This window comes from Pteropus alecto, unplaced genomic scaffold (assembly GCF_000325575.1).
Source record: "Pteropus alecto unplaced genomic scaffold, ASM32557v1 scaffold402, whole genome shotgun sequence".
In the NCBI taxonomy this organism is placed as follows: Eukaryota; Metazoa; Chordata; class Mammalia; order Chiroptera; family Pteropodidae; genus Pteropus; species Pteropus alecto.
Genome location: NW_006432940.1, coordinates 306,673 through 328,056, shown reverse-complemented (window position 1 = coordinate 328,056; position 21,384 = coordinate 306,673). Strand labels below are relative to the sequence as shown.

The 21,384-nt window shown below is 39.4% G+C and overlaps 1 protein-coding gene across 1 annotated transcript in view; it reads left to right on the top strand.

Moving 5' to 3' along the window:
- The window catches only part of SYT9 (synaptotagmin 9), a 162,457-nt gene that overhangs the window by 39,540 nt on the left and 101,533 nt on the right, over nt 1-21,384 (top strand). Inside the window, exons 2-3 of the mRNA XM_006907555.3 lie at nt 9,373-9,721; nt 17,762-18,308. Of these exons, the coding sequence (XP_006907617.1) occupies nt 9,373-9,721; nt 17,762-18,308 (896 nt within the window). The remainder of the gene's footprint in view (nt 1-9,372; nt 9,722-17,761; nt 18,309-21,384) is intronic.

Here is a 21,384-nt window from a genome sequence, read left to right as displayed (position 1 = left end):
ACCACGTGATATCCTCAAGTTCTCCATGGCCTGATGGTCTTAACTAAATTTCCCGGTGTTATCTTTATTAGGCCTCCAAGACACAATTGTTTAGGATTAGGAAAGCATCTTGTGTTCCAAACCACAATATAAATATATTTACTTGATCAGGTTTGCTCAGTGATATTTATGGACCATCTGCATCAGAATCTGAGATCTGAGATGCTTGTTCAAAATGGAGATTGAGTCTAGTGACAGCCAGAGGAGAGGGGTGAAGGGTTAAAGAAGTACAAATTAGTAGTTGATAGATAGTCACAGGGATGGGGAGCACAGAATAGGAAATGCAGTTAGCATTAATATAATGGCTAGGTGGAGAGCCAGAGGAAAGAAAGAGCAATTAGAGAGATTGTTTTATAAACTATATAAATGTCTAACCAATGTACTATATACTTGAAACTAATAAAATAAATTTTTTTTTAAAAAATGGAGATTAAGGCTCCTCACCCAAGACCTATTAAATAAGACTGTCCAAGACTGAAGTCAAGGATCAGCATTTTTCCCTGACCAAAACATGTTTTTTTATTTTTCATTAGGAAATTGTCAAACATATTGAAAAGTAGAGAAAATAATTAAATAAACTACACGTAATCATTACTCAGTTTTAGCAATTATTAACCCATGGTCAGCCTTGTTTCATCTATAATTGGAAGCAAATTCTAGACATATCTATACAAATAACCACAATACAATTAACATATCTAAAAATAGCTAGTAATCTCTAATATACATTTCTCGTTTAGATTTTCTTATTCAATAAATGTTTCTTAATTGTGTAGTGTTTTAGATGCTGAATCATGTAATTGGTCATGTTTCTTTTCTATGATAAATGGGACGTTGAGAGCCAATCCTGTTACCACCTCTGGCAACTTTACCAAACCTCGTGTGTGCATGTTGGCTATTTACCTTACCCCCAGTTTCATCATCTTCATCTTACTTCTGTTTTCCGTTGGCCCTGATTTCCTCACAAAGTTTGTTTATCCTCCTGTGTGGTATACATTTTTAAAGCTGCCTCAAATCCTTTTGCAAAAAGGTAAGTCCTGTAAACGACCATGTCAGTGATCTTGAGCCACTTGCCTTACTTCATTTTGCACTAGTCTTTTAAACTAGTTCCTATCATCCAGCTTCTGACCATGAGTTTCCTCTTCCTTTTTATGTTCCACTCCACCTCAGTCTCAGTGCTCAGCACTACTTTTCCAGCTCTAATCTTTTTTGCTTCCCTCCTCAATTGTGAGTCCAAGTTTCCTTTGCCCGCCTGGTCCTGGAAATAGTTCATTTCATTCATCCTGAGCATCTGCACTGGCTCAGCATCCGTGCTGCCTCATGTGTGTCCTCACCATCAGCTTCCTATAGCCAGGAGAGGACGAGACGTACACAACATCTTTAGGTTCCAATATAATCATTTTGAAAATTCCAGTTCTCTGGGTCAACAAGAGTTTGGGAGGGCAGTTGAAAGAGGAGATAAGAAGATAAGAAGACTGGAGTAGGTATGAAAAATGTCATCTCCCTGTTTTACGTTGAGCTATATTTGTTGCTGTAAGAAGTAGATGGGGCAGGACTGACATGGGAGGGACTAGGACAGTAGCTCCCAATTGCTGGTGCTTTGTTTATCCATTGCAAGGTTCTTATAAATCTGAAGCCAATTGATGAAATAGTGTAATGGTTTTATTCATAAAGCCCAATAGAGCATTTTAAGGGAACTCTATTTGTTTTTGGTATTAAAATATCCTTGTATGAAATGAACGTGACAGTAAATGAGTTGTATATTTTAACATCAGTATGTACAGAGCAAAAAGTTGATAGCCTATGTCAGTCAGTCTCATGATATTTTGTTCATGATTCTAAAAGTCAAATAGAGATGAACAGACAAGAATGGCTGTCTGTTATAGGTTCATCTTGGAAGGAAAACGATGCTGGTAGACTAAGGTTATTATGATTTGTTCCTTATAAACCAAAGAGAAGGATTAAATAAGGACTGTTTTCAGAAATAATTTGGGATTATAGATCCAAGTTCACCAGAATGTACTACACCACCTATACTAAACCACATATACTTCACATACTACAGTAGCTAAAAAACTGTTTTTCATTTTTTCTCAATAATACTTGTTCTTTGTAAAAACAATAAAGAAATGAAAGTCCCTTCTAATTTCATCCCAATGAAAATGGCTTACTGTATCTGCATGATTTTCAGTGTAAAAATAAATACTTTTTTTCATGAAAACATCAATATATACATTTTGTCTATCAACAATAGACAGTATTTATTGTTCTCTCATTTTAGAAATCAACCTTCAGCTTTTATATTTCTTCTTTCTACTTCTTAATTGCTGACATTTTTTCTATTAATTTTAAATTGTCAGCGTTGAAAACATTCAGTTCTACAACCATACTTATCTTCCATTCTTTGTCTGTTTCTTGATTCTAAAAATTGGGAATCAATAAATGATGTTTACGTGATAATGAATTTAAAATTTTATTTAATATAAAACCAAGAAGCATACTATGATTATTTTTCCTTTTCTCAAAAAAATTTCCTCCTAGAATTTCTAATTTCTCTCTCTCCCTCTTTTTTTTTTTTGAATGTCATTTGATGGTAATTAATGATGTTTTTAAGAACTAAACTGTCTATCACATCATGTTTTTTTTAAAGATCCTCTTTATCTGAGGAGAAACCCTTCCTAGAGCCCAGCCTTCCTGCCTCAGGCTGGACTGGCTCCTCTCTAGGCCTGGGGTTCAGCTCTTACACTAGGACCTCACTGATCTTCTTTGTGTAATTTTTCCTGTGCACTGTTTTCATCTTTCTCATTTTAATGTCATACATTCATCTTCAAGTAACTTCCTATTATAATTGGATGGGAAGTAATCTTTCTGACTTTCTATAGGTCTGCAAATAGCATTTTCAGCCTTGACATTTCATTGATAGTATGTTTGAGTTAGGATGTAAGTATGGAAATTAAATATAATTTTTCCTCATAAGTTGGCAGGCGTTATTTCATTATCTAGTGTTTTCTACGAGAAGTCCAGAGTCAGTATGGTTCTAATTTTTTTGTGTCCATATGTTTTTTGTCTCTTAAGTTTTTGTGATTTTCTCTAATTTTTAAGCTTTGAAATTTCACAATTATATATCTAAGGTAGGGTTAGTTTATGATAGGTGCTCAGTGGAACCCTATCAACTTGTTCATCAATTCTAGAGAATTTAAAAACATATCTTTTCTTTGAAGATTTTTACCTTAATTTTCTCTTTCCTAATACTCTGGAAAATTTAGATATTAGATACTAGTATCCTGGATGCATACTCTATATCGCATGTCTTTTGCTTAAATTTCCTGAGTCTTTGGTCCACATTCAGGCAATAGTCCTTTACCCTCTATTGAATTTTTAATTTTAACTTTTTATTTGTTTTAGCAATCATGTTATTTTACTTCTAAGAACATTGTCTTATTCTCCAATCCATTTATTAATAGTCTACTCTTATTTTATGGATGAATACCTTCTGGAATCTTCCTGTGAATGAAAGGTTTTTTAAGTTTTTGTTTACTCTCTGATTTATCCTGTTTTCTCTGGGAACTTTTTTTTCTTCTTCTATATGTTGACCTTGGTTGCTATAAGATTTCCTTACATGACTGGTGATTCTTTGCATCTTAGCCATATTTCATAACGGAGCAAGAGAAAAGCTGACTATGAGGCTGTGTATCTGAGATTTTAACACACAAGATTTACTTTGAGGGAATTATAAGTGGTTTCATATGTTGCAAGAATATAGAGAATTCTGCTCTAAGGCACTAATCCTCACACTAGTTGCCTTGTTTTCTCCTTAGACAGATCGGACAATATTTTAGTTGAGAGTTTCAATCCATGCCTATATTTTTAGCCCAACATCTCAGTCTTTGCCACAGTCATGCTGGAAATGACTATCTTGAGCCTGCCTGAGTTCAGTAGGTCAGGTTGCCTGCCCCTCAGGTGTATTATTCTCCTCTGCATTTTCTGTGTGTGTGTATCCTCCACCATACCTCTATCCACATACTGTCTTCCAGAAAAAAAGAAATTAAAACCCTGTTTGCTGACTTCCCATGCTATTCTCTTTGTGATTGTGGGTTTATACTTTTTATTTATTTTGTATCACTTAAGAGGAAGGGGATCCTCGGGAAGGAGAGGATATGAATATATATGCAGATGTAACATTATAAATCACATTTCCCCTTAAATATTTGATACACATATTTACATCTATATTTCCTTACTAATATCAGGTCGAAGTATCTGTAATCTCCTCCTGCTAACAATATAAGACATTTAATTTGTTTTTACATCCTGATTTCTTCCATGTTTTATTGAAATTGTTAAAATTTAATTGTGTGCATAGTAATCATGCCTTTACTCTTGAGTGTTTTTTTCATGTTACATTAAACTTCACAATCTCTTAACCAGCATTATTTAGATTCAGTACCCTTTCTACTGTTTTCTTTGCTCATCACTAATTCCTGTGATACAAAGAATGTAAGTATACATCTTATGTAGTATGCTCTCCCCTCCTTGGTTCTCTATTCTGACATAAATTTTTGTTTGAGAATTTCTTTAGGTTTTATGCAGGAGAGAGTATATGAATAGTATGTTTTCCGAATCATTGACTACTGAAAATGCCTTTCCTTGCCCCTCGTGATCATGTGGCCGGCTTTGGAATTCTAGGGCTACAATCTCCTTTCCTTGGATCAGGTGGAATCTCAAGGATATTTGCTTGTGGTTACTGCTACAGCCATACTTCTCACTCTTAGCCACTATTTTAAACATCTCACTCCGTACACGAATTAATTTGCCTCTTGCACTAATTTGTTTTATGTCAAGAGCAATTTATTCTGATGGCTCAGCTTGATTAGCCTCTTTTAAGTTGATAATTTTTCCCATTTGTCCCCTGACTTCTCTTTGGTTGTCCATTTACATGTTCTCTCTGGCCCTTCACAATTTAGAAGGGCAGCTACTGTTCCTCTGGCTATATGCAATGTGTGGGTGCTCAAGCTTTTCACTCATTGGACAATAATATTCACCATTTCATAATAAGTCTTTAGGCTTGTAGGGATCCCTTAGAATTGTAGGCATCCAGGTGGGATGTCTGCTGAATCTGGAGGTGTCACTGTGTGTTGTATCTGGTGTCCAGGGATGTTGCCACAATACGTCACGTCCTGTGGCTAGGGCTAGTAGCGGTAAATGACGGTTCTGGTGATCCAGTTGATTGCAGGGCATTCCACTCCACTTCTCCCCTCGGAGGAGGCACTTCCTGGCAGCTCTGGGTACACTTTCATGCAGTTACCCACAAACAGTAACACATCCCTGCTCTGGATCATACCTGGGTTACCTTTTGTTTCCTTTATCCCTGAATCTCTATCTGGTTATTCTCTTGAGCCTTATACAAAAAGGACCAATTACACTTTCCTATTTTTTTGGAAAAATTCTCTTTAGAGTAATAATTTTCGATGTCACTATTTTTTTTGCAATTTTTATCATGGAATATACCGTGAAGGCCAAAGAGTATATATAGTGAATATATGTAGTTAAAGATCAGTAATAAAATAAATGACCAACTAATTGAAGAAATAACTTCTCTTCTAAATAAAGCTATTTTGTGATTCTAAGGGGAATCTCCCTCTCCCTTTTCTGAGGTCATGAGTATCAGGTAGGTAGTTTGTTTGGCCTTAGTGGCTCCACAGCAGTTCGCTCAGCACTTCTTTCTGAAAAATGAGAGAGAAGCACGAATGTAGTGTGTAGAGGGCACCCTGAGCTGTTTGCAAACACAAGTCCAGTTGATTATGCATAGTGGTCGGTATGGCTGTGCAGGTCAACATTGGTCTCTTGGCAGGTGTTCCCTGGCCCACTGTTAACCCACGTGGCTCTTTTGTATGAATAAGAAAAGCCATTCTTGTCAGTTTTCTGTAAAAACTCCAATGTACAAAAAAAATCTATAATGACTATGCATGTGACTAGCACCTCCTGGAGTTTACAGGCCACACTATAATTCATGATAAACAGCGGGTGGCTACAGTGCTCCTCAGGTGGCCTTCATCAAACATTTACTCAATACCTACTATGTGCCAAGCACTCTTAGAGGCTTGGGATTCAATGCTGAGATAGATGAGATCCCTGCTCTCATGGATGCCCCATGACTAGACTTGTGAGCAAGCTGTTTTTTGGGTACATGAGCTGGCAGCCAACAAACAGGCTGGAGTTGTTCCTGAGCTGGGTCCGGGCCCTGTGGTTTCTAGCAAAGTGGGCCCAGGCTTAAGCTTATTTAGCACGTTGTCTATGCCAAGTAAACTGAGATTGCTTAGGTGTGATTCTTAAGTTCAGAGTGGCCATATGTCCTGATTTACCTTCGAAATCCTGGGTGAGGTCTCTTGTTCCATGTAATTATTAATATCACCTCTTTGCCCTTTTAGAAGTGTCCCAGCCTTGGACAATAAATAATAAGTCGTGCACATTAGTCAACTTTTTGCCATGGCAGCAAACATCTCCAAAACCTTAGTGACTTAAAACATTGACTATTCAGGTGTTGCTCATGGATCTGTGGATCAGCTGCAGTTCTGTCCCAGTCTGTGGGTCAGGTTTAAGTTCACTTCTTATTCTGGACTTTGTACCACAGTCATCCCAGGATGGCACCCAGGTTGGAAGGTCAGCTCTTATATGATGAGACCTTTTCTTCTCACAGTGGAGGACAGGGGCCCAAGAGTCCTGTGGGCTGAGGTGGTATGGGTCATATCTATTCACATTTCATTGTCCAGAGTAAGTCACATGGCCAAGACCAACATCAGGGAATAGGGGTTTCTGCTTCTCCCTTGGAGGGCGGGGCCCTGTGGTGGGGGAGAGTGAATATTGGGTAAATAATAAAATAGTTACCACATCACACTTCTAAACCCTACTGGCTTCTGGCATACCCCTTCTTTAGCCAATGCTGGTGGCCTCCTAGTGATGTCTGTTTCAGAATGGTGCTAGAGTAATGAATAAGATGTAGGGAAGGAGTTTTGCCCCATTTGGATTACAGAACATATTAAGGGATTTCATTGTGGTGCAGAAACTGTTTTGTTTTTAGATTTCATTGGAGGACTGCGTGGGGGTTTATGTTTGCTGTGGCAGCCTAATTGACTGCGACCAGGTCTCTTTACCTGCGCCCCCAGCACTACCACCTATCATAGAAGTCACACCAACAAACTTTCCACTCTACTGTGTGAGCTGTCAGAACCAGGTGGAGCCTGCAGCAAACCGTGCTCCCCCGCCTCATGTTGGGGCTCTATGAGGGGTGATTCTTTCTAGTGCTATTTACTTTGTCCTCACTGACTACCTCCTTTCCTCCTCCCCGCCCTTGTTGCTCTGCACCCAGGTTTTTTTTCCCCTTGGTATCCCTTCATTTGCCTATGTTAAGTGTCCAGCACTGATTAGCTTTTCCTTTAAAACAATTCCAGAAATTTCTCAATGTTACTGGTTCACCGATGGATTGATAGTACCCATCCTTGTTTTTCATTGTTATGTAGTCTGCTTATCCCGTTTTAGTGGGACTTGAGGAGTGAAAAGTGGCAAAGATTTGGACTCAGTTACCCAAGTTGAAACTGGAATCCCAGTGTTTTTAGAACAGAGATATAATAATGTTTCACCACGAGGGCAGAGATTGATTAGAGATACATTAGATCCATCACCAACCCCGACAGCTGGCTTTCTGTCAAGAGCAATTCTTCATGAAAAAACTGTTTTATCGTTTCATAAGAGGGACCAGGTACCTTCAGAGTCATGTTGAAAAACACATGGATAATAGATGGTCAGCTTGACTCAGTAGATAAATGATTTGCAGGAAGGGTTCACATGCATGCCTCAGGAGAAATACAACTTGTCATGCCTCACAGATTGTTGGCGTGCTGTGGATAGTTTAAATTGTGACTATTAACTAATTTCTAATAATTTTCTGTCGCTAGAATATAAGTGTCTGAAGGTATGAAATGTGTCTGTAATGTTCTCCATTATATCCGCAAAACCTAGCATAGTACCTGGCATGTATGAGTAGTCAGAAAACTGGCTGAAGCAGTGTAAATATTAATGATGGGCATCAAAGGTGTAACCTGGGGAGAGTCCTTGGAGCTCCTGAATATAGTGGACCGTAGTAAGAGCATTAGGAGTGTTCTTTAAAGCAAGGGGTTTACAGTCACCACGGTGCCAGGATTGAGTTCAAGTTGATACCTCAGCCTCCCAGGCTCTACTATAGGGTGGGATGAAAGACTGCAGGCTTTGTTCTGAGCATTAGGAGCACAGCCACTGGACACTGCACTGCCATGGATCCCAGCTGAGGCCATGGAGCCGCTGTCCTGGTAGCAGATGCTGTTGTTGCCCTGCCCCATCTCCTTTCCTTTACCTCTAAAGGCCAGCCCTTGCATTCATTTGAATGTGGAATCTTTCTGGCCACTGAAACTTACTTTGCTACCTGTGCTGCAGGTTGGAAATGCCCCTTGAGAGCTGCCCTCAAATCAATGACTGAAGGCAGCTGATATTATAAATAGCCCATGGCCCTGGGCCCGGGGGTGGGGAGACTCTAGGTAAGTAGAGCCTCCCCAGCAGGCTTACCCTCAAGTCCATCACTGTGGTAACTGGCCTGAGAAAGCTCCTTTTACTGGCTTCCTTCCCTGGATTGTTTCCCTACTCCCACACCTGTGTTTTCTTCACCTCCTCGATAAACCACTTGCCCTTGAACACTTGTCTCAGTTATGCTGCTTGGGAAACCCAAAGTAGGACAGTTGTCCCTGGGTCCTAGACACCCTGACCACTGGGCTGTGAGTATTCTTGAGGCTTCAGAGAATTTTAGCTTCATTTTGCTTAGACTCTTAAAAGTTAATACCAAAAACAAAACAAAACCAAAACCACATTCTTGTTTCTCTTGTTTTAAAAAGTTGTTACTTAAATGGTTCTACAGCTCTCTCAGATGACAGAAGACTTTTTAAGGACAGTCAAAACTGCCCTGCTCATACTATATTAATGATTTGTGTTGCTATGGGATAAGGTCTCGGTGACTCGCAGGGCCTTCTTAGTCTCGCTGGATATACCCTGTCTCTTGCTATATGTTTATTGTTATATGTTTATTGTTTCTAAACACAGCCTGCATGTTACGTCCTCTATATTTATGTCCAGGTCTTCACTGTTGGTGCCTCAGAATCAGGTGACCCAGTGACATCCCCAGCCTGGCCTTCTGCAGCCGGCTCCTGAGGGATAAATGGATGAGAGGGTCATTCTGTCTGTGCTGTGCAATGGGTGGGCACGGAGTTGAGGGGGCAGTCATACTGACCTTTGATCTTTGCTTCTTTGCAGATATCTCAGTGAGCCTGCTGACCCTTGTGGTCACTGCCTGTGGCCTCGCTCTCTTTGGCGTGTCTCTCTTCGTGTCTTGGAAACTCTGCTGGGTTCCGTGGCGAGAAAGAGGCCTGTTCTCTGGTAGCAAAGACAACAACCAGGAGCCTCTTAACACGGACACAGAGACCAATGAGCAAGAGAACAGTGAGGGCTTCCTAGACCCTCCCAGCCCCTGCCCTGACTCCTCCATGAAGATCAGCCACACCTCCCCTGACATTCCCCTCTCTACCCAGCTGGGGGGCCAGGAGAACTGTGCGCATGGCGTCCGCGTGCAACGCCAAGTCACAGAGCCAACCTCATCAACTCGGTCAGTAATGCCTCCTTCCTTTCTGAATGCAAGGCAAGGACCACCCTGTCCCCCTCTCTCAGCAGCAATGGCACTGAGTATCCAGGGAACCTGTCACCTTTCACACATCCATCTAGTATCAGAGGCATGAATATGGGAAAACTTGGTGCTTCCTCTATTCCAGAGAAGTTCCTGAGCTCTGCTTAGTTTCTGCTTGGTTCATAATAGTAGTCACCACTGCTAAAATTTACCATGTCAAGTTCTAAGAATTCTATATGCATTATTTTATTTTAGCTCACAACTTTGTGTGAGATGGATCCTATTGTCATTTTCATTTCACAGAAGAAACTTAACTCAAGGAGATTAAATAACAAAATCTTATATTGGTAAGCACTCAGATCAGGGTTTGATCTCTGGTTCAACCAATGCCAGAGCCTGAATTTTTAACCACTCCTAGTGCTGTGGAGTTTATCCCCTGTGCCTCTGACCTAGCCTGGCTGTCACACAGAGCCTCTCTTTACACCCCACAGAGTGGCTGGAGGTCTTTGTTTGTCTCTACCCTTTGCAGGGCCAACAGAGTGCCCAGGTCTAGGGTCACTTTCTTTCTGTGGCTGGATGCTTTCTGCTCTTCAGCAGTGGAGAAATAATGTAGAACAGTGATAAAAGCAGGGGCTCTGGGATCCGATGAACTGGCTTTACTTACATACGTGATACTGGACACGTTACTTAACCTCTGTATGTTTCTCTTCTTTTTCTATAAGAGAGGAATAGTGATAGCACCGATGTAGAGGTGGTTTTACATCGGTGCTACCGTTTAGTGAAATGGTAACATGGACATCATGGGCTTTGCACAAGCCTGCACCTAGTAACTATTCCAAAACCTGAGCTGCCATTTTACTTTCAGTATTGCTTTTATCAGCATGATTATCATTGAGACTGGCCTCTTGCAAGACTCAGATGTTGCATAAAGGTGACTTTGAGGTTAAACAGCCAATTCTGAATCATTGAATATAAAACTTTAGGAAAAGAGACTCAGGAATATTTCTATAAATGAAAATATTTGCTTGAGCGACAGCCAGAGGAATAGTTTGTGCTGTTATTTGAAAAGTATGTGAACAATTTGGGGGCATTTTTTTAAATCTTTTTTTATTTGTTCTCTGGAAACAGAAATAAGATTTTACCCTTTTTTATGTTAATCGCGTTTATCCTAGAGGCTCTGCTCATTCACATTAAGTAGGATGGAATATGACAGTTTATAATTTAATTTTTTCAGAAACCTATTTTAGCATCATTTCCAATTCTGAATCAAAGTGCTAAACCTAAAATATTCCTCTGTGAGGAAATGGATGGTTGTTTGCCATTTGATTTAGAAGAAATCCTCAGATTTTATCGCTAGGTTTCTCGTCAGATTTAACACTTAAATTTAACTGGAGCTCTCTTTGATGCTGCTGTGGAGTTGGTGCAGCGGTGCAGACTCATAATAAAATCTTCTCGGACTTCAGTAATTGGAGCCTTTGAGATGGAGTCTCCATTGAGATTGTCTCCTATTTGGTTTTACTCTGCGTGTTAATTTTTCTGATCTGGGTTGCATCAGTACAGGGTGATAATACCTGTGCTTTTATTAGATTATAGATCTGAGGATTCTGCCACAATTCTAATGAATTGATAGCAATCATAGCATTATAATTATCACAATATTTATTCTGGCAAAATGTGTAAGTACTCTGCATATCAAGAAGTATATTTTATTTCAAAATAAGAAAGATATCTTTACTACTGATTTGTGAAAATTAGGAAGGAAAAAAATAAAAAGAGAAGATGGAGGAAATTATCCCTGTAAAATGTATTTGTGTTTAGATTTATTTTAGTTTTCGGGTTATGCAATTAAATTCTTTTATGATGGCTAAAACAAATTTAGTACCATCTGAACTACCATGAAAAAACTAAACTCTTTCCATCTGCATTTGGCCTAATACTGATAATTTGCATCATTAGGTATTTAAAACATTCTTATCTAGATTAGTGCTGACCTAGTTTTATGGGTTATGTCTGGAAATACATGTCTTTGACTCCATGGTCTTACCATAATAAGAATGGTGTATGGTCTTCTAATTCTTCAGGGATTGTGTTATAAGCACGCGTGCACACGCACGCACACACACACACACACACACACACACACACATACACACCATTTTACTGACAAAACGGGACAAATGAGTGAAATTTCCTTCATGCTCCAAAACATTTTTAACATTCTTTTCTAAGTAATATTTCTGATGCCATATTTGGAAAGGGAGAAGATACTTTTTGCTGAGATGGCTCTAAGCAGTATGCTTTGCTAATTACTCTTTCTTCTCCCTTCTTTCTCATTTTGTTCTTTATTTTCTCACTGCTGTCACTTACTTTCTTACTGCTGTTTCTCCTGTGGCTGTTTTCACTTCTTCTCCAAATCTGCAGGACACCTCCTCAGCCTAGAGCAAGACTTAGGCTTTCAGTTAAGGACATCCCCACTGCCACTGCAATTGGCATACTCCTGTCACTGCTTTTATGTTGGAAATTTCACCCTCTCCTGGCCTCTTCAGCTTGGACATGTGTGGCTCTCACCAGTGCCTTCTGGAATGTTCTAAAGATGAGCTTCATTTCATCTTCTAAGATTGTTTCTGGTCAGGATGACTTTGTGTTGTTCTTTCAAGATCAACCATGTTAGCATTCTCTTTCTAGTTAGTGCAGTTACTATTAGAACCCTCCAAAATTCTGGTTAATTCTTTTTAATTTGAATGAAATCTCTTTTGTATAATGGCTTAATATTCTGAGAATGTGGGGGTTTTCTTTCCAGAATTTTTTAATAGCAGAACATTTTAAAGGTCTTTGTTCCAAATATATGAAAATCCCTGCATCTTGAAAATAGAAGGAACCTTGAAGGACTATCTAATAAATCTCTTGATTTATGTGCCAAGATGAAAGTCCAATCTGTTTTTTTAAGCCCTCTCAAATTTTCTGTGTAACTTGTATGTATCTAGAATAAATACATGAGCACCATGGATGTAATAGTTCCTGATAATTAAATCCAAGTAGAGAAAATACACATTTACCTCTAGTTTCAGGGTTTCATGGAAGTTGAGAGAGGTCTAGGTAACTTCCATTTTTTGAAACTGTCAGTTTATTAAAATCTGAAAAAAGAGAACTAAAAAATTCAAAACCTTGTTTTAAATGTTTACATCTAGCCAATGCTCTCAACACAAAAAAAAGTCTAGCTTAGTAGAATTGTGCTACTCATAGAGTAATTATGTCATTTAATCCAAGTGTACCACTAACTGAAACTTTATAAAAATTTCAGTTAACACACCACAAACTCCTTATCAGGTCTCTTAAGGCTCTGTGTGATACTGCCACAGTCTGCTTCTGTTACCAGTCAGCCTCACCAGAGGACACTGTTAACATGGCCTCGGTAGGAAGCTTTACGGGAAAAAGCTAATCACACTCTAGCTACACTAGCCTCTCTCTTAGTTCCGTCAGTATTCGTGGCCGTTTCCTGCCTTGAGGTCTTCACACATGCTGTTCCCTCACCTGGAATGCTTTTCCTTTTTCTTCGCCATGCCTGGCTCCTTTGCAGCTTTCATTCCCACCTAAAATGTCACCTCCTAGAAAGGCTCCCTGACCTTCCTATCTGAAGTATGTGTTCTTTCCTCTACTCCCTCCCACTCTTCATTCTCTCCCTCATTGCCTTGCTTCCACTTCTTCACGGGATTGAACTCTATTTCTAACTAAATGATTGTTTGTTTATCGCCTGTACCCCCTTTAGACTATGAGTTCTGTGAGCTCAAAGACCATCTCCTCTTTGTTTCTCCCTGTACATTTAACCCTTAGTGCAGCCTCTGGCACGTAGCAGACATTTTTCATGAACGACTGATAACACATTTGTCAATATCAGGCCATTTTTCTCGTGTTCTGACAAGAATGGCAAAGGGAGAAAAATATAAACTGAGTAGAGCCTATAATGGTATGAGGCTGGTGGGGAAGGCCATTCGTCCCAGGTCTCACATTCATTAAGAGCCTTACACTTAGAATTTTGACCTTATCCCTGAACTAAGCAATTCATAGGGTCACAGAAATACACTAACAAAACTGAAAGACAAGCATTGCACTTTAAATTTGGGTCCCATTACTTGCTACAACTCCAATAAGTGGTACACTAGGATTAAATGTTGTAATTACTCCATAAGTAGCACATTTCTCTTAAGCTAGACTTTTCTGTATTGAGAACATTGGTTAGATGTAAACATTTAAACATAACAGTTTTTTAAATTACTCTTTTAGTTACTTCTTCAGATTTTAACAAACTGACGGCTTCAAAATTGCAAGTTGTCTAGACCTCTATCAACTTCCATGAGACCCTGAAACTAGAAGTAAATGTTTATTTTCTCTACTTGGATTTAATTATCGGAAACTATTTTGTCCATGGCATTCATGTATTTACTCCAGACATATGCATTAAACATCTACTGTATGCAAAGTTCTTTATTATGTGCTTGCGATAAAGAGAGAAAATATATAGTCCTAGCCTCGAAAGGCCCACAGTCTAGTTGGGGAAATATACAAGAAGAGCACCAATTACATACATTGAAGTGCTCAAATTATTGAATCTACAAGAGTGTATAAGATGCCCGGGCCAGGGCGAAGACTGGTACAGGGGGCCAGTTCAGCTCTGTAGTGATAAGGGCCAGAATTCTGTTGGAAGTGGTGAGAATGGAAAGAGGCATGAGATGTGAATTACTTTAGAGAAAGGCTCATCTTAGTAATGGAGGATCAACTATTTGTAGATGACACCCAGGTTTCAGACCTGTTTAACTTGGGAGGGGATGGGACAAAGCATGTCATGCTTAGCGTATCCAGCTGCACTTGACCACACAACTCTATTGGCCAGAGTCTGATGCCTGTATCTTCATTATCTCACTCACTCTAGAAGCTTCTGCATCAGAGAACAAGAAAACCTCAGAGTCCCATTTCTTCCTGCCCTCGTAGTCAGTTAGCTGTCATACCCTTACACTTTCTTTATACACAGATCCCTCCTAGTCACACTCACTCAGTTTCACTCAGCTGCATTAAAATTCTAGACCCTGTATGTAAGGGGAGGTGGGCTCTACTTTATTGCACTCAAGTGTTACCTTCACTGACCATTTTAGAACCGTCATCTGGGGTGATGGGAGCCAGGTCACAACAAAACTTTCTGTTCTGTGTCTTTCCTCTCTCTTGCTTTTGACTTGCTTATCTTCCCACCTTCCATGTGAATAGCCTATGAGAACCATGGAATATTGATTTTCCATTTCCTCCACTGCTCTTCTCCTTCATGTTCCTGGGGCAGCCTCTCTGCCCTACTTTCTCATGTCTCAGCCCAGAGAGCTGCAGAGATTATGCAGGGAGGCGATGAGTTCTCTGGCTGCCGTGAGCTTTTCTGGCTGCTATGAGCTTCTCTCATCTATCCTACCAATTCCAGAAACTGCTAACTCTCTCCTGAAAAGAATGTGAAAGTGATTGAAAAAGAACCCCAGAGAGTGAGGACTGTCCTGGCCTGTTACAGTCTTTGCTCTCTGCTTTAAGCCACTACCTTACAGTTGGATTTGACTGGAAAACATTTGTTTGTTGAACAAACAACAAATGTTTTTGCAATAGTAAGTGTGATTCTGAATGAGGGAAAAGTGTCGAGAATGAAACTCATCATGTAATACATTTGGGTGGATAATAGTATTTATGTCTGTGCTTGGTTTTTAAAAAGATCTGTCGCGTTGCAATTTTGAACAGAGGCATTCTGTGCAACTGTGTTCTCAGGGAATGGGATCCCGTGTTGGTCTTTGAAGTACAAATCTCTTCATAACTCTCTCCCTAGTCCACTCCCTCTACCCCTTGGCTATCCACTGCAGTTAGGAAGAGCAGAGCAGGTAGGACTTAATTCTCTTCAAATTTCATGTCTAAGAAAATATACAAGTAAAACAGAATATGTTCCATTGCTAAGCAGCCAAATTCATGTATTTTAAAATACAAGTTTAAATGGCAGGCTTAATCCTACAGATAAGGGTTAAGACAAAATGTTGCTGTGATGAATCTAAAGCCATTACTAAAAAAAAAAATGAAGGTAAGTTGTCATGCACAGAGAGCCTGCTCAGCGACCACCTCAGGAGAAAAGTGGCAGCAGCGTGGCAGGGGCTGGTGTAGACACAGGACTGGTGTCCCATCACAGACGTTGCAGAGAATGGGCATCCGGTGGGTCTTGATGGAGCTCCTTTAGTGTTTAAACAGCATCACTAAACTGCTCCCAGAATGGTCCATCATAGATGGGAACTGACTTTAGACCCCAGTATGTTCCTCGTTTGAATCCACCCTGGAGAGAAAAATCAACGGAGAAAGCCAGAGCTGGTACCAGCCCTTTACGGCCTCTGCATAGGGCTGGATACTTGCTGCTCCCTGCCAGACCTTTCTGCCCAGAGGTCCCAAATGAGCAAGACTAAGGCTCTATTTTAGCACTGCAGAGGTGCAATATCTGGACAAGGGAATGACCTGGCAATAGCACAGAGAGCCAGTTTTAGGTGCTTAATAGCATCCCCTGACTCTCTTCCTCCCCTTGGAAAATCATAAGAGACAGAGAAAACTTGAAATTTTGGATTTCTCTGAAGGAAATTAAAATCTCACAACAGAAACCTTTAGACCACACAGTTTTTGTACATGTGGGAATGTATGTGCCTGGGGTGTATCTGCTTATGGTGGACTGTGTTGGCTGTGACAGGTACAAGCGACAGCTCTGTGATTGTGCTCTTGTACCATGTGGGTGATTAGTGACTAGGAATGTATTTTAGGATGAAGAGGAATGTTCAACATAATAACATCTGTATGACAAGGGAGAATAATTTTAAACATGTTTCAGGGTCTATTAATCCCATTTTACATCTTTATTTCATAAAATAGTCTTGAGAAAGAAAAGGAATACAAACTCAAATGTTTACTCTGCCTTTCTAACTATTAACCAGTCCCTCAGAGACAGCTCAGCTGTTCCCTTTGACCTTTTGGTGAAGAGAGGCTATTTTAATTAAAGTTATTGAGAGACTACAAAGAATTCAGTATAATGACTCTGAACTCTGAGCTAAAAACAAACAAAATTGGCCTTAGAAACAACCTTATATGTAATGACTACTCTCAGTTTGTAAAGACTCACCAGATAATGCACATTTCAAAGAGAATTTCTGGGAAACTTCTAACTCAAACCGATAAGCTTATAGGGTGAAGAGTAGATTCTGTAAGCAAATATTTAATTTACAAATATCAGTATCCAACCTTCTCTAACTGAATCTTGTATACTTTTATAGTAACTTACCTTCAGTTTTTTTTTTTTTTTACCTAAAATGTTTATTACAGAACTAAAACCTTTCCTCCTGATCAACGATCACCTATGTGGTATAACAGCAACAAAATCACAGAGCTGTCACTTGCACCTGTTAGAGCCAATGTGGTCCATTACAAGCAGTCACACCCTGTCATATACATTCTCACACAAGCAAAACTGTGTTCTTGTGATGAATGATTTGATGTGAACTAGTAATAATTTACATCCTTTTAAAGCTATAAGCCACTGACAGGAAATTCTGTGTAATTTAGAGAAAGATTTATTGTTCTTAAGAAAACACAGCTATTTCAATTTCAGGATTATATTATATTTAAAAGTGAATAATTTTATTTTTAAACCAGTTGAGCAAATCTTTACATTTTACCAGCCAAATAAAGCTTTTTTAATGACATATTAGTTTTAAAAGTGCATTAAACCTTTAAAGCTCCAAGGTCACATGCGGTAAGTTCATTTCCTACTTCTCAAGCCTTGGGGAGCAGCTATTCACACTGATGAGCATTTTGAATTTAGGCAAAACAAAACCAACCAAACAAACAACCAAAAACAGCCCACAGATCTAAGCTATTGACAATGCTTAACAGTCTGCCTACATCCCAGGCACAAGTTTCTGAAAGACCTGTAGCTAATGAGGTTATAACTTTGTTCTGTCTTGCTCTTCACTGAAGGCGTAATTCAATCCGAAGACAACTCAACCTGTCAAACCCAGACTTCAATATCCAGCAGCTTCAAAAACAGGAACAGTTGACTGGAATTGGTCGAATTAAACCAGAGTTATATAAGCAGAGGTCATTGGATAATGATGATGGGAGAAGGAGTAACAGCAAAGCCTGTGGGAAACTGAACTTCATTTTAAAATATGACTGTGACTTAGAGCAGCTCATAGTGAAGATTCACAAAGCTGTCAATTTGCCCGCCAAGGACTTTTCTGGGACTTCAGATCCTTACGTCAAGATCTATTTGCTTCCCGATCGGAAAACGAAACACCAGACTAAAGTTCACAGAAAGACACTGAACCCTGTGTTTGATGAAGTGTTTTTGTTTCCGGTTCCCTACAATGACCTTGCAGCCCGGAAGCTTCACTTCTCTGTGTACGACTTTGACAGGTTCTCTCGCCATGACCTAATCGGCCAAGTGGTGGTGGATCACTTCTTAGACTTGGCCGATTTCCCCAGGGAGTGCATCCTTTGGAAGGATATAGAATATGTCACCAATGTAAGTCCAGCATTTCTTCATTTTTTTGGTGGCGGGGGGAGGGGGCTGCTGCTTAGCATGAAACAAATTACTTATACCTTATTTTATTTGGAGTATAAAATTCATGTCAATACATATATAGCTGTGGCTTCAGAACCTCTTTGTACCTTTCTAGAAACATATTTAACAATATTCATTTTGAAATTTCCAAGAATTGTTCATGAAAACAATATTGAAGAATAACATGCTCTCTTTTCTGCTAATTCTTAGCTATTTATCCACTAATAGACAGTAGATATTATCTGCCCCCCTTACCACATTTTCTTTAGAGCTTTCGGTTGTTTGTGCTAAGTGGATCCTGCCATCCTATTAACTGTAGTCTACAGCTAAGAGCATTAAGTCCTTGCCCATTTCTCAGGTCAGCTCAGTAGTATGTCTCATGATTAGATCTTCAGCTTTAGCCCCAGAAGTGAGAACGGTTGAGAAGAGTTGGCACCACATATTCAAATATAGAATCAAAATTATAAGAAGATTAGTTCGAAAGTATCTACAGATATTGGCAAAACTAATCTGTAGAAGGTCAAATCCAATTTAGAGCTCCAGAGAGAGAGGGCAGAAGTGCTATACAGTGATGCCATATATCCATGTATGCATTTTCAACGTGAGATTGCAGTGGTGATATTTTTACTCCATTTATATCCTTTTCATTATCCTGCAGAGGTGTATTGACGTGCCTGAAATAGAAATGAAAATTGGACTTTCTTAGATAACTCTGATATTTTAAAGCCACTTGTTTCTTTCACCTGTCCAAATCCCTCAGATAACTTTATTAGCTCGTCTTCTGGAATATGGGCCCTTCTGAGGGTTTTCTCTTCCTCTTCCTCTTCCTCTGCCTTAGCATCTAAAGACACCAAGCACCATAATCCTTACTCAGTTGAGACTGTGATCCAGCTTGAGTTTGGAGCCCATTTAGTGAAAGGCTCTCACTCTGCTCAGGGAGGGAACACACAAATTCTCTGCCCAGTGACCAGATAAGCACACTAGTACTTTCTCAACCTTGGCCACTTTGTGAACTGGGGACTCACCCATACTTGAGCACCTTCTCTTCACATGCCGTGAGATACTAGTGCCAGCTTTGTCCTGCTGTTCAGATAAGTGAAGTATATAGCATGTGAGCTTTGCTGGCCTTTATTATAATGATGAGTAAAGAAAAGAAGGAGCTGGAAAACATGCAGAGAACCTTGGGTGATAAAACTAAAGTGATTTGAGAGATTGGGGAAGGAACAGATTGGTTCAATCTCGAAAGGTTGTGATAACAGTAAACGAAAAAATGATTCTGGGGGAAGTAAGGATTATATGTATCCTAAATCCCAATTGCCAAACTCAGGAGGCAACATGAGAAACTTTAAAGACACAAAATGGGCAGACTGCTTATACTGTTATAAATGGCTCAAAAATGAACCCTCTCACTGGAGTATTTACCAAGTCCCCTTGGGTATAAGCTGAGACATTGCCGACCGACAGTGATGAGCCTTGGTCAAGAGAGATTGGTCCTACCATCTAATGTGATATCAATGTATATTTTTTGACAAATGAATTCCGTAAAATAGCTGGAGTGGTTATTAAAAAGATCAACAGGGATCCCACTGTGAATTGTCTTCTAGAGGCTTTGTGTAGAGAGGAATACTGAGTAGACAATGGCCGATAAAAATCTGGATAAAGCTGATTTCTAGTGAGAAGATCCTTTAGAGCAGTTTCCCGTGGGATGAGACCACAGAACAGCAGCCTGCAGGACCTTCTGCCCCTGAGGTCACGGCCATTTGAGCACTCTCCTGGGATTAAGAGTTCCCTGTCTGGTGCTGGAGAATCCTCGATTTCCATAGAGTTTGAGAAGAATGTGAAATTACTCATCGAGGAGGAAAACCAATAAGACTAAAGGTCTCAAAATTCTCACTTGTTTCCTCAGAGAAAACAATAGATATTCTAAGCATTGATCTAGGTCTCGGATGACCAGCAGGAGAGAGGAGGTCCTGAGAATGAGATTACAGATTATTTTATAATCTGCCATATATTTTTTAAATTCCACTAAAAATTATTTTTCAGGGCTGTGTTGACTGTGCTTTTTCAAATGCGACTTTTGTATAGAGACTGAAATGAAAGTCTGAGATTTGAGCAGGTTTCATTTTTATAATATAACATGTATGTAACGTGTGTTATAGCATGTGTGTATATAATGTACACATACCAGGAAATGAGGAAATAATTAAATGAACAGGCATGAGCCCACCCCTCAGGTAAAGAGTGGAACATCACCAGTACTTTGGTGACCCTTGGGTTGTTTTCCCTCATCACATTCTCTCTAGATCCACTCCTGTCCAGAGGAAACCACTATCTTGAATTTTATTTATAGACATTTTTAAGAAAATGTGTGATTTGGTTTTGTCTTTTTCAGTTTTTCTTAGCTCTTTTTTCTTTTTTCCAAGTCAGGTTGACGAGTGGAGCTGTGGTTTATGTATTTTTATTGCTATATAATATTCCATTGTGTTATATATGATAACTTAGTCATCTTAATAATGACATGTAGGTTGTTATTAGGTCCTTGTGATTCTGAATAACATTGCAGAGAACGTTTTTGTGCACATCTCCTGGTTCACAGATGCAATAATTTCTCTAGGGCATACTCCTAATAGAGGCCAGGTACGGCTTTTCTAGTCAATGCCGAGTTCTTTTCCACAGTGGCTGTACAAATTGATCCTCCCACTGATGAGATTTGGTAGTTTCTTATGCTCTACCTTCTGACCTGACCAACTCGTACAGTTTCCCCACTCTATATGTGTGTGCACGCATGTAAAATGGTATATAATTTGTATTTCCTTGGTTGCCAGGGTAGACCGTCTTTTCTACATGAGGATCTTGCATGTCTGTTGTTAGATTTATTGCTAAGTACCTTTTTATTATTTTAAATAGTATCTTTTCTAAAATTGTGTTTTCGAACTAATGCTGCTGTATAGTAAGACAGTTTACATTTTATACATTTATATTCTGTCAATCTTGCAAAACTTTTATTCTCATAATTGGATTGTGGAGTCTTCTGAAT